Source organism: Sciurus vulgaris (assembly GCF_902686455.1).
Source record: "Sciurus vulgaris genome assembly, chromosome: 12".
NCBI lineage: Eukaryota > Metazoa > Chordata > Mammalia > Rodentia > Sciuridae > Sciurus > Sciurus vulgaris.
In genome coordinates, this window is record NC_136473.1 from 66,995,048 (window position 1) to 67,009,986 (window position 14,939).

The 14,939-nt window shown below is 36.6% G+C and overlaps 1 protein-coding gene across 4 annotated transcripts in view; it reads right to left on the reverse strand.

The window, feature by feature from the left end:
* Window positions 1–264: 264 nt before the first annotated feature.
* Window positions 265–14,939, reverse strand: part of SPATA17 (spermatogenesis associated 17) — a 279,874-nt gene continuing 265,199 nt past the window's right edge. For 3 of the 4 annotated variants that reach the window (XM_079107176.1, XM_079107173.1, XM_079107175.1), the window contains one exon: window positions 4,033–4,115. In XM_079107176.1, the coding sequence (XP_078963302.1) occupies window positions 4,035–4,115 (81 nt within the window). In that variant the 3' untranslated portion in view covers window positions 4,033–4,034. Of the gene's footprint in view, window positions 553–4,032; window positions 4,116–14,939 lie in introns of those variants that run through there. The other variant, XM_079107174.1, reaches the window with a different exon arrangement.

Sequence of the window (14,939 nt, forward strand, 5' to 3'; positions counted from 1 at the left end):
TGCCCTTAATTTGGGTACCCAACCCTGGCCTCATCATTTGTGACCAAGGTGATGGGTCAGACTATGGCCACTTCCCTGGAACTATATAAGGCACTTTAGGTCACCAAGGGCTGAAGTTGTTAACAGACATTCTCAAAGATAAAAGTTCCAAGTTTAAGAATTTATTCAAAAGATAGATCTAGGAGATTTAACACCCCCCCCCCACATACACAAGCACACACACACACACACACCATGCATAATACGTCATAACTAATTCATGACTAAGCTTACAAAATATTATAGTTTATTGGATCGTAGTCTGATTTAAGTGAATTTCCTATAGGATCCTCATTTGTACTTTACTTTTAAACTGTAAAGTTTTTTGTTGTTGTTGTTTCTATGAATTGCAGACAAGTAACAGAAGAAGAAAACTTCAGGGGTTAAGAGATCCAGGTCAAGGTTACTCATCAGCCATGAAAGAAGAAGCCAGGACTCCAGGAAGTGGGGTCTTCTATTTTACCCTCAATTCACATCTTAACCTCATTTTGACATTTTGTCTTCTTTTACTTTCTAAAAACAAGAATAAAATGAAAGAAAAAAAAGAATCTCATTAGATCTCAAATAGAGATTTAAATCTTCCCCTCTTAGTTTTAGTTTAGTTAATGTTTGGGAGGCCAAGGTCCCTCATTCATTCTTAAAGTCCAGTTGAATTTAAACTATTTTCTGAGGTTTGTCTGCTGGTCTAGATTTCTGCTATAGAAAAACACAGCAAAACATCTTCTCCTGAGCCTCTTTAGTGAAAGGACAATTTAACCAAGAAGAAAGATACTGAAGTTATCTTTATTTTTTTTTTTGCCAATTTACTATGATTTACTACAAACTTAAAAGGGTTATAAATTCACAAAATGCCAAGCAAAAGTGATAAGGTTTAATATTTTTTCTTACTGGATTAAAATTTTAACTTCCCACAGGCAGGTATACAACTCATGTTCTTAATTATACTCTCCCCTTATATAACTTACTTCTCCTTATGCAGCTGGTAAGATCTTACTCCCTCTACAAAAAGACTGGCATTTTACCCCCTTCCCAATTCAGTGTTAACCATACTTATTCTTCATTTTCACTTTTTTCTCAGTTACTTCAATCATTCATATGCCAAATTCCGATGGAAGAGGAGAATACATTGTTTTTCAGGCCTAACAAATAATTTTATTAAAACTCATCTAGCCTTGAAACTGAACCACTTTTGAGCAGGAAGACAGCCTGGAACCAAGCCTATTACGAAGAAGAATTTGAGAAAAGTGAGAAGCACAGAATGCAAGAAAATTCAAATCGATGTGAGACGGAATTGGATAACTTATCCAATTCATAAAATTACAACCAATGATTTCATCTTATCCTCATCACTTTGCTCCACTCTAATCGGTCTGCAGAATCTTTCTGCCTGAAGGAGATGAATGGAGTTAAGAGGTTGGCAAAACACTGTGACAGTTTTTTTCTGATTTAGACAAAATTGCTTTGGGGAAACTATAAAAGATTATAAAAAGTGACCAATTCTAAGGATAAATTAAAGAAATTAAAAGGAATCATATTATCCTGGTGAGAGAGCAGCTTTTAAGAATATGCATGTGTTTTATGTTAAATTCTCCCTATTTTCAGTGACTAAAACCTCAGTGCATTAAGTGATAACAGGTAGGTGGAGGCTCTGTTTATTCTAAACTTAGACATACTGAGGAAAGAAAGATCAATCTGATAAAGGCATCAGTATTTCTAATCGGACTGATGGGAAAATGCAGTATTGGGTGTAAGAGGCAATGATGTCAGGTGAATTCTAGTGAAGTGATGAACTACCTTGAAGCTAGAGCAATCAAATAGATAGCTCTAAAAATTACTATAGCATCTTTATTCAACAGTTTGGTGCAAGTGTCCTCATCTTGGCCTTCTTTATAAGGAACAGAAGCACTTTGTTGTATTTGGTGAAATTAAATCTTAATAGGAGAGCCTCAGCTAAGGCTGCTGCCCTTCACTTACTGAAATTAAAGACCAGAAATTCATTTCCTATCTAAGAGTAAAAGATGACATTTTGATAATATTGTCAATTCACAAAAGACTTTAAAATCCAAAAGAGGAGTTTGAAAACATTTTTTTAAAAATTTCATATTTGTATCTTTGCATCATATGCTCTTTTTAATTAAAAATAATGTAAAACATTTGCTACTCATCCTTGTCTTTCAGCATAAATAATTTAGCAAGTAATTATTTTGTCTTCAGAAAAAAAGATAATTGTTTCTAAATTATTATAATTAAATAGAATAAAGTCAAGATGTTTTTTAATTAACAGAGTAGAACAAATAGTCCCTATTGGAGTATCTTAACACTTTGCTTTTGTCTGATTACACAAAAACATCAAAAAATTGAAACACATAGAAATGTCCTCAAAAAAGTTTCCATAATATCACCACCCAGAGATTATTGCAATACAAATTTTTTTGCAATACATAGATTTATACATATACATATGTATATGGAAGTGTATTTTTATACACACAGACATATATATGTACATTCACATGCATACACACATATACACATACTTTAAAAAATAAAACCAAACTACACAGGCTTTTTTTTTTTTTTTTTTTTTTTTTTTTTTTTTTTTTTTTCATGGTGCTGGGGATTGAACCCAGGGCCTGGTGCATGCCAGGTAAGCACTCTACCAGCTGAGCTATATCCCCAGCCTACACAGGGTTTTTATATAGCCATCTTAGAAATACAGTGTAGGCATTTTTTAAAATGAATAGGTAAAGATTTATGGTAACATTTAATATCTACGTAGAATTGCATTGTGTGTGTTCTTCATTTAACTTAGTATATATTAATGAGTGGCTAAGTTGTTTTCAGTCTCTCACCATAGATTGATATATCTTTGAATTAAAATCTGAAGTCACTCAAAACACATGAAACATTTTATTTGGTCTACTTCATACTGTGGCTCAAAAATAAAGACAAATGCTCCCATGGGTAAAGATAATGGACCAACCTTTGAAACAGCAATTTTACTTGGTATATACATTTTTCTATTAGAATATTTTATATTTTCCCTCATGTATTCCGTTGGAGTAGTTAAAAGGCAGATATTGGTATCCAATTTAGCATATTAATTTCCAAGTTGAAGTCTTCAGAGTTATATGTGCAGTAGAGGAGACATATTAACACTAAATTGAAGGAACTTACATTCCATAAATCTGCTCTGTGCTTTTTCCAATAGGTCAGTGCTTTCCCTTTGTTGTTTTCCCCGCGCCCCGTTTACCTGTGTGGAACCCATGGACTCCTGCTAGGGCTGGACCCCGGCAGCCCTAGCCGGGGTTTGGAAGAATACCAAGGCATGCTAACTGGCCTGATTTCTCATTTCTGCCCCTTCCCTTCAACTGTAGTGACCTTGCTGTCTTCATCTAATATCACCTTTAAATTTGGTTAAAATGTGCCAAATTAGCCTTACTTAATTGTAATCATTTCTCTGTTCTAAAATAACTTACCAATTAAATATGACATTCAGTGAGAGCTCATTTTGTTCTTGAATTTTCAGTGGGTATCTTTATTCTTTGATAATCAAAGACCCTAGACTCCATTTCTTTGCTATCCCTTAAAATGATTTGTACTTCAAACAATGCACATATTGAATATGGAATATTAAATGACACTGTGCATACAATACTGAAAGGTATTATAGCTTCTGAAGACCACTGGCATTTTTTCATTATATTGTGTAAAACTATTTAATGTATTATTTAATTTAAAGATAAAGAATACTTCATATTTTTGTTAGTTCTGTTAATGTATTTTGGTCCATTTTGGAGAAGGAATTTGACAAACAGAATCCAATGTTTTTAAATGTGGAAACCATTAGATTAGAATAAAAAGAATTTATGAAGTCATTATATTGAAAATGCTATTATAGCATTTTTTAAAAATGCTCAACGGTTAAGTCAATTTCATTTGATTTTTTAATTCAGAATACTTTTTGAAGTGCTACTTAGCAAGAATATATACCTTTATACAATTTGTCCAGCTCTTGAATACAATTTTCCATACTTTGAGAAGAGATCAAATGATGGTAGTACAGTTTGGAAATCCTAGGAAGAAAAAGATCAAAGATTATCACAGAGATAGGATTGATTTTGTATTGTTCTTATAATCATTATTATTTATATTAAGTTGTGACATAGATGTCACTTAACTGCTCTTCAAATACCTCATTATAGCCTCAAAACAAAAATAGCAGGTACATTTTAGAAGTTTTATTGACTGAAAGTCTGATATACTGAAGCACATTGTTCTTAATAGCCATGGACAGTGGAACACAGAGCAGCTCTGAGCAATGCAAGCATCAGACACAGCCACTGTCTTCAAGTAACTCATAATTTTTTACCTTGGCTTTATAGGGGTCACCACTTTGGTTTGTGCAAAATATCTGTTGACTGAATGAATGAAAAGGGAATAGTGACACATCCAAACAACTATAATAAAGGACAGAGTATCATGTACTACAGTATTGATTCAAGTGAATGCTCAAGGAGTTTAGAAGGAACAGGGGAATATCATTTTTTTGTTTCATATAATGAAGATAGAAATGGATGCTTTTTGTGCATGTTAAACAGGTAAAGTCATTAAAGAGGTAGCTACTGAGTCAAAAGTGAATATTATAAATAAATGATTACACTATATAGAAGAGGGGGGCCCATCTGTTAATGGAGCTAATTTTAGATAAAAAATATTTTCCCCCTTAGGAAAACCTAGAAGAGAAGACTCTGTACCTCGGGCCCAGCTCTTTAAAGGATTCATAATTTACACACACACAAAATAAGTTTATTAACAAATATGTGGACATATGCGTACCTCCATCATTGGGAATCTGGCTCTCTGCTCTGGGACAATAGAGTTCCTGACCCTAAATACCTGCTTTTATAATTTATACTTTTCAGTCCCCAGGAAAAATTTCTACATCTACTGTTCTGTTTTGTCATGCCCATGTGACTTGAAGGATGATGGATTGAGACAGACACTATTTTGGACTGTTAAGAAAATAGGAGCAACAAAAATGCTTACGTCAAAGACAAATTATTCTTCTGACCAAAATCCTTCCTCTTGGATAGCATGAATGCTATGGAATTTTATTTAAGAAGTATCATTCCTATTGTGCTCAGTATCCATATTCTTGCTTTCTTTTCATTCCAAATTATAATCATGGAGGTAATCAGAAACCAGCATAGTATTTACAATACATGCACATGACATCTCAGGAACATTTTGCAATTCACAGCATTCATAAAATTAAGTGTATGAAGCTTAGGCATGCCTGTGAAGCATGACAGTGATTTTTTATGTTGGCAACTCAGTGAAAACTGAAACTTAAAAATGTGAATAGTTTCACTTTTATTAAAATATATATATATATTTATATACAAAACATGTAAACATATAAAATATAAGATATATAAATATATTTATTTTATATATTTATGTATAAATATATAAAAATATATAACTCTTTTATTTTGTTTTCAAAAATATAGACCTGCCTTGAAAGATATACTGAAATAAATTTTCAGAGAGAAGGAAAATAATATAGGTTAGAAATTCAACTGTACATAAATATGTGAAGAGTGCTAAAGAAGAAATAAAGATAAACCAAAATCTTTTATTTTTCTTATTTTTATTTGGCCTAAGAGTAGTCTTTGTTTAAAACAATCATAATAACAATGTTACCAGTGATAATAGCTTGTAGGTAAAAGAAATGAGTGACAGCAAAGTTACATATAAGGGTTTGGAAGGAGAAATTGGGAATAATCTTTTAAAATATAGTTGTCCTACCCATAAGTGCAATAGTGGTATTTGAAAGTGGACTTGGGTTTGTTGGAAACATACTTTAAATTCTAAAGTGACTACAAAAAATGTTTTAAGAGTATAATTGATCTAACAGCAGAGTAAATGGAGCATATAAAATGATTAGTTAAAATCAGAGAAGCCTGAAAGAGTGGAAGACAAAACAAAGAATAAATGCAATGAAGGGAAAATAGTTACAAATATGATCGTAGACATTAATCCAATTATATTCATAATAATTTTAAATGTGAATGGTTTAAATACCCCAATAAAAGACAAGGGATAAAAAAGAACACCCAACTGTGTTATCTCTACCAAACTTACTTTAATTATCAAAACACAGAAGGAAAGTAGAGGGATGGAAAAAAATATATACCACACTAACATTAATCAAAAGAGAGATGGAATATCTATATCAATTTCAGACAAAACAGACTTCAGAATATGGAAAATCATTATGGATAAAGAGAATATTACATAATGATAAAATGGTTAAGTCTCCAAAAAGACATATCAGGGGTTTCAAGATGGTGGACTAGAGGGTGGATTCATTTCATGTTGCTCCAGGACTCAGGATTCAAAAGAGGAGATATTGAGAGACTTGGGACCAACTCAAAGCCGCCGGGTGAGTCTCTCCCATTGGGGAGGCGTCCCTGATGGGGTGGTAGTCCCCGAATGCAGGGAACTTTGTGAAGTAGAGCTGCCCGGCAAGACACCCCTCCCCCTGCTGGAGCAGTGAACTCAGACAACTGGGAGCATCGTAGAGGAGGTCGCTCAGCACAGCGCTTGGACTCGGAGCAACCACTGGGACTCCAGGCGGCTGCCCAGAGGAGGAGCTGCGCGGCGAGCTGTTTGGACTCAGAGCAACTGCCCCTGAACACCGGGGGGCTTCCAGGAGGAGGAGGAGCATGTTGGGTCACTTGGGCTTGGAGCGGCCGCACCAGAGCTCCCGGCTGCTGCCCAGAGGAGGAGGCGAGTGGTGAGTTGTTTGGATTCAAAGCAACTGCTCCTGAACACCAGGGGGCCGCCTGGAGGAGAAGCACGGTGGGTCGCTTGGTCTCGGAGCAACTGCTCCTGAACACCCAGGGGGCTGCCCGGAGGAGGAGGAGGAGCACTGTGGGTCACTTGCACTCAGAGTGACTGCCCAGGGCTACGGGCAGTTGGCAGAAGGAGGAGGTGCGCAGTGAGTTGCTTGGACTCCTAGTGACCGCACTGGAACACCTGAAGACTGCCCGGAGGAAGAGGCATGCGGTGGGTCGCTGGGACTCGGAGCAACTGTACGGAGCTCCAGGTGGCTGCTTAGAGGAGGGGCCACATAGCCAGGCGATTAGGTGCAGACCAGGGTCCCAGGACCTAGGAGGCTTCTTGGTGGAAGAGCGGCACAGAGACAAGCTGAGGGGCGGAGCAAAAGTTCCAAGACTGCGGGCAGATTCTTTGAGGAGAGGCAGCCTAAGGAGACTCGTCTGCAAAGGGTGATGCTTCCAGGCCCAGGAGGTAGGTCCAGGCCCCTGGGAACATTGCAGAGGAAGGCAGCCCAGCCCAGGTGGTAGTTGAGGATTGAGGGGAACCTCTAGGAGGGGAACTGACCAGCGAGACCTCCTCACCAGGTGAGTCTTCACTGCAGGGTGAGGTTTTCCAACAAGGACGGTAAAATCAAGGAAAACAGGCCCAAACAGGCCTTGCCTCAGCCCGCAGCCTAGTTCCCCTTTGGATGACCACTGGTCAACAAGTGGAGGCACCTCTGCCCACTAGCAGGGAATATACCCCACCTGAAGGCCACCACCCCTAGAGAGGCAGCTTCCTTGTGGAACACCCCATTATCAACATCCTCCAAGACTTTAGGCTACTGAAGGCTAAGAGGGGATATACTAGAAATCTTCAGGGACATTATAAGTCAATAGAGGAATCTGCAATATCTTAGCGGTCCACTGATACCTGAACAATATGAGAAAACAAGGGAAAAAATGCCCCAAACAAATCTAGATGATACATCAATAAAATACAATGACAGCATGGCAGAAGAAATGACAGAAAGGGAGTTCAGAATGTACATAATTAAAATGATCAGGGAAGCAAACGATGAGATGAAAGAGCAAATGCAGGCATTGAATGATCGCATCAATCGACAGTTAAAAGAGCAAATACAGGAAGCAAAAGATTATTTCAATAAAGAGTTAGAGATATTGAGAGAAAAAAAACAAACAGAAACCCTTGAAATGAAGGAAACAATAAACCAAATTAAGAACTCCATAGAAAGCATAACCAATAGGGTAGAATACCTGGAAGACAGAACCTTAGATATTGAAGACAAATTATTTAACCTTGAAAACAAAGTTGACCAAACAGAGAAGATGGTAAGAAATCATGAACAGAATCTACAAGGATTATGGGATATCATGAAAAGGCCAAATTTAAGAATTATTGGGATTGAGGAAGGCTTAGAGAAACAAACCAAAGGAATGAACAATCTATTCAATGAAATAATATCAGAAAATTTCCCAAATCTGAAGAATGAAATGGAAAATCAAGAGGCTTATAGGACTCCAAACACACAAAATTACAACAGACCCACACCAAAGCACATTATAATGAAAATACCTAACATACAAAATAAAGACAGAATTTTAAAGGCTGTGAGAGAAAAGAATCAAATTACATTCAGGGGGAAACAAATACGGATATCAGCATATTTTTCAATCCAGACCCTAAAACTAGAAGGGGCTGGAACAACATATTTCAAGCCCTGAAAGAAAATGGATGCCAACCAAGAATCTTGTATCCAGCAAAACTTACCTTCAAATTTGACGAGGAAATAAAATCCTTCCATGATAAACGAAAGCTAAAAGATTTTACAAAAAGAAAGCCAGCATTACAGAATATTCTCAGCAAAATATTCCATGAGGAAGAGGTGAAAAACAAAGAAGCAAATCAGCAAAGGGAGGAATTATCCTAAAGGAATTGTCAAATAAAGGAGGAAACAAGTTGTGTCAAACAAATAAATAAATAAAAATTTTTTAAAAATTAACCAAATGACCGGGAATACAAATCATATCTCAATAATAACCCTGAATGTTAATGGCCTGAAATCATCAATCAAAAGACATAGACTGGCAGATTGGATTAAAAAGAAAGATCCAACAATATGCTGCCTGCAAGAGACTCACCTCATAGAAAGAGATACCCACAGACTAAAGGTGAAAGGATGGGGAAAAACATACCATGCACATGGACTCAGCAAAAAAGCTGGAGTATCCATCCTCATTTCAGATAATGTGGACTTCAAGAAAAAGTGAGAAGGGATAAAGAAGGACATTTCATACTGCTTAAGAGAAGCATAAATCAGCAAGACATAACAATCATAAACATCTATGCCCCAAACAGTGGCTCATCCGTGTATGTCAAACAAATCCTTCTCAATTTCAGAAACCAAATAGACCATAACACAATAATACTAGGTGATTTTAACATGCCTCTCTCACCACTGGACAGATCTTCCAAACAAAAATTGAACAAAGAAACCATAGATCTCAATAACACAATCAATAATTTAGACTTAATGGATATTTATGCAATATACCATCCAACCAAGAACGAATATAATTTCTTCTCAGCAGCACATGGAACCTTCTCTAAAATAGACCATATATTATGCCACCAAGCTAAAGTTAGCAAATACAAGAAGATAGAGACACTACCTTGTATTCTAAAGTTAGAAATAAATGAAAGAGTAAAAAACAGAAACTACTCCAAAACCTGGAGATTAAACATATGCTATTATATGATGAATGGATAACAGAAGATATTAGGGAGGAAATTAAAAAATTCTTAGAGGTAAATGAGAACAAAGAAACATCATATCAAAATCTCTGGGACACTATGAAAGCAATACTTAGAGGAAAATTTATTTCATGGAGCGCATTCAATAAAAGAAGTAAAACTCAACAAATAAATGACCTAACACTACAGCTCAAAGCCCTAGAAAAAGAACAGACCAACACCAAAAGTAGTAGAAGATAGGAAGTAGTTAAACTCAGAGCCGAAATCAACGAAATTGTAACAAAAGAAATAATACAAAAATTGACAAAATAGTTGGTTCTTTGAAAAAATAAACAAAATTGATAAGCTTTTAGCCACACTAACAAAGAGAAGACAAGAGAAAACCCAAATAACTAAAATTCGTAATGAACAGGGTAATATCACAACAGACACAACTGAAATACAAAACATAATTAGAAGCTATTTTGAAAATCTATACTCCAACAAAATAGAAAATTTCGAAGACATCAACAAGTTTCTAGAGACATATGAATTGCCTAAACTGAACAAGGAGGACATACACAATTTAAGTAGACCAATTTCAAGTAATGAAATAGAAGAAGTTATCAAAAGCCTACCAACAAAGGAAAGTCCGGGACCAGATGTGTTCTCAGCCCAGTTCTACAAAACCTTTAAAGAAGAGCTCATTCCAATACTTCTCAAAGTATTCCATAAAATAGAAGAGGAGGGAACCCTCCCAATCTCATTCTATGAAGCCAATATTACCCTGATACCTAAACCAGACAGAGACACATCGAGGAAAGAAAATTTCAGACCAATATCCTAATGAACATTGATGCAAAAATTCTCAACAAAATTTTAGCAAATCGCATACAAAAACATATTAAAAAGATAGTGCACCACGATCAAGTGGGTTTTATCCCAGGGATGCAAGGTGGTTGAACATCAGGAAATCAATAAATGTAATTCACCATATCAATAGACAAAGTCAAGAATCACATGATTATTTCAATAGATGCAGAAAAAAGCATTTGATAAAATACAGCACCCCTTCATGCTCAAAACACTAGAAAAAATAGGGATAGTGGGAACATTCCTTAACATTGTAAAGGCCATCTATGCTAAGCTCATGGCTAATATCATTCTAAATGGTGAAAAACTGAAAGCATTCCCCCTAAAAACTGGAACAAGGCAGGGATGCCCTCTTTCACCACTTCTATTCAATATCGTCCTTGAACTCTAGCCAGAGCAATTAGACAGACCAAAGAAATTAAAGGGATACGAATAGGAAAAGAAGAACTCAAACTATCCCTATTTGCTGATGATATGGTTATGTACTTAGAGGAACCAGTCAATTCCACCAGAAAACTTTTAGAACTCATAAGTGAATTCAGTAAAGTAGCGGGATATAAGATCAATGTACATAAATCCAATGCATTTTTAAACATAAGTGATGAATATTTGGAAAGAATAATTAGGAAAACTACCCCATTCACAATAGCCTCGAAAAAAATAAAATACTTGGGAATCAATCTCACAAATGTGGTGAAAGACCTCTACAATGAGAACTACAGAACACTAAAGAAAGAAATTAAAGGAAACCATAGAAGATTGGAAGATCTCCCATGTTCTTGGATAGGAAGAATTAATATTGTCAAAATGGCCATACTACCAAAAGTGCTATACAGATTCAATGCAATTCCAATTAAAATCCCAATGACATACCTCACAGAAATAGAGCAAGCAATCATGAAATTCATCTGGAAGAATAAGAAACCCAGAATAGCTAAAGGAATTCTTAGCAGAAAGAATGAAGCAGGGGTTATTGCAATACCAGATCTTCAACTCTACTACAAAGCAATAGTAACAAAAACAGCATGGTATTGGTACCAAAATAGACAGGTAGATCAATGGTACAGAATAGAGGACATGGACACAAACCCAAATAAATACAATTTTCTCATATTAGACAAAGGGGCCAAAAATATGCAATGGAGAAAAGATAGCCTCTTCAACAAATGGTGCTGGGAGAATTGGAAATCCATATGCAACAGAATGAAACTAAACCCTTATCTGTCACCATGCATGAAACTAAACTAAAAATGGATTAAGGACCTCGGAATCAGACCAGAGACCCTGCAGATTATAGAAGAAAAAGTAGGTCCAGATCTTCAACATGTTGACTTAGGACCAAACTTCCTCAACAGGACTCCCATAGCACAAGAAATAAAAGCAAGAATCAATAACTGGGATAGATTCAAACTAAAAAGCTTTCTCTCAGCAAGGGAAAGTATCAGTAATGTGCAGAAAGAGCCTACAGAGTGGGAGAAAATCTTTGCCAATCATACTTCAGATAGAGCACTAATCTCCAGAATCTATAAAGAACTCAAAAAACTCTACACCAAGAATGCAAATAATCCAATCAACAAATGGGCGAAGGAAATGAACAGACACTTCACAGAAGAAGATCTACAAGCAATCAACAAACATATGGAAAAATGTTCAACATCTCTAGTAATAAGAGAAATGCAAATCAAAACTACCCTAAGATTCCATCTCACCCCAATGAGAATGGCGATTATCAAGAATACAAGTAACAACAGGTGTTGGTGAGGATGTGGGGAGAAACGTACACTCATACATTGCTGGTGGGGCTGCAAATTAGTGCATCCACTCTGGAAAGCAGTGTGGAGATTCCTCAGAAAGCTTGGAATGGAGCCACCATTTGACCCAGTTATCCCACTCCTTGGCCTATACCCAAAGGACTTAAAATCAGCATACTACAGAGATACAGCCACAACAATGTTCATAGCTGCTCAATTCACAATAGCCAGATTGTGGAACCAACATATACGTCCTTCAGTTGATGAATAGATAAAGAAACTGTGATATATATATATATATATATATATATATATATATACACAATGGAATATTACTCAGCCATAAAGAATGATAAAATCATGTTATTTGCAGGCAAATGGATGAAATTGGAGAATATCAGTCTAAGTGATATAAACCAGTCTCAAAAAACAAAGGACAAATGTTCTCACTCATAAGTGGATGATGGCACATAATGGGGATGGGAGGGGTTAGTGTTAGGGTTAGAGTTAGGGTTAGGGAGGGGGACCAGAATGGAGTAAGGAAGGACTATATAGAGGGAAAAGAGGGGTGGGAGAAGTGGGGGGAAGGGAAAAATAACAGAACGAATCAAACAACATTACTCTATGTAAATTTATGATTACACAAATGGTATGCCTTTACGCCATGTACAAACAGAGAAACAACATGTATCCCTTTTGTTCACAATAAAAAACAAAAAGACATATCAATGTGCTCTGCAAAAAAGTATCAAAGTACATCAGGCATAACTGATAGAACTGCAGGGAGAAATAGAAAAATCTACTATTTGTACTTGGAGACTTCATCCACTTTATCAGCAACTGACAGACCCAGCAGGTAGAAATTCAGCAAGGGTATAATTGAACTGAAGAGCATTATTAATCAACTGAATATAATTGACACCTATAGATTACTTTATCCAACACTAGAAGAATACACATTCTTAAATTCACATGGGAAATTCACCAAGACAGACCATATGTTGGGCCATAAAACACATCTTTCAAATTTAAAATAGAAATCATGTGAAGTATGCTCTCAGAACACAACAGAACTAAATTAGAAATCAAAAACAGAAAGATAGGTGGAGAACTCCCAAATACATGAGGATTAAGTAACACACTTCTAAATAATACATAAGTCAAAGATGAGATCTCAAGAGAAATAAAAAAAAGTTTCAGGAAGGGGTGAAGATGGTAGAGTAGAGAAGGTTACTTTCCAAACTGGTCCAAGATGTCGGACCAGGAAAGAGGACAGCCAGTTTCTTTTTGAGGTCAGTTAAAAAAAATTCCTATTGGGATTTAATACTGGACTCAGAGTGGCCCAGGGACTCAGAAGGTTGGATAGAATAAAATAAAAAATAAATAAATAAAAGAAAAAAATCCACTGCCAGCACCAGCAGCTACTGATGTAGATCCACCACAGGCAGGTCAGGGAGAAAGAGAATAAGAGCCAGAATTTTGGGTGGTGCCAAGGTGTGTCTTGAAGTGGAGAGGTTGAAGTGGAGAGGACGGTGATTGGGGACATTGTTGATCTGATCTAGTGGGTGAGCTGCACTTTGTGTTCTTATGAGAGGGATGGTGTGCATTCTCAGTGACCTGTGGAGAGCAGGGTCAGTGCCATCTTTTCCCACTGTGCTACAAATGACATCTGGTGGTTGTTCCCAGACCTGTATCATTACAGCTGGGTCCAAAAACCTGACCTGGCTGGGGCCTGCCACTTGACCCAGTGTGTTACTAGAAAACAAGCTGAAATTCAGGTGTAAAAAGTATTGCACCCCAGGGAATTTGGGACACTCAGACCAGAGAGATGCTGGGTGTCTCTCACTCTTTGAGTCTCAGGACTAGCTGGGGATGACCTGTGACTTGATGGGAAGGGGCAGTAAATGTGAGCTTTGGGAATGAGCCCAGTGGACCAAGATGTGGGAGCAGTGGGAGGCAGAGTAGGGCAAAGGACTGGGGTCCTCCACTACTCAAGTGGAACCAGAACCCAGGGGAGATTCAATTGATAAGATGCCTGCAGTAGGCAGGAAGCAGTCAGGCTGTGGAGGTGGCTTCACCAAACATCATACAACAAAGCACCTGGGGATCCAAATCCCACCTATAGGAGCTCTGACTCTGGGAACTCTTTTCACAGAACTCTACAGCAACACCTCAATGTAAGTGGAGTAGACAACACTTTCCAACCTGCCCCATTTCATACTGTTGAGAAGGGAACCTAAGAACAGGCAACAATGATGGACTTCACAAAAAGATGGAATTGACAGCCCCCAACTACTACTTTCACACAATACATACACTACACAATACATACCTCAAGAAAAAACAGAAAAAAAGACAATTGGGAACTGACAACCAACATATAATATTATAGAAAATTTTTGACAACTGCAACAGAAAAAAATTCCTTTATTTTCCATCAAGAACTTTTTTTTAAACTGTGTGCTGAATGGTTCATGGATATTTATCTATATATATAAATATGTATCTTGCTTTTATTTCTAGGATTTCTTGAAGGTAGTTGTTTTTTTGATTCTGTATCTTATGAACTAGGGTTTTTCATTAGCATACATTTGTTTTGTTTTATAAATATTTTTTGATATTGTTCTTATATTCTTTTTCTCCTATTTCCCTTGATTCTCTTCCCCTCTTTTCTTTCAGGAACAGCCAAATTCT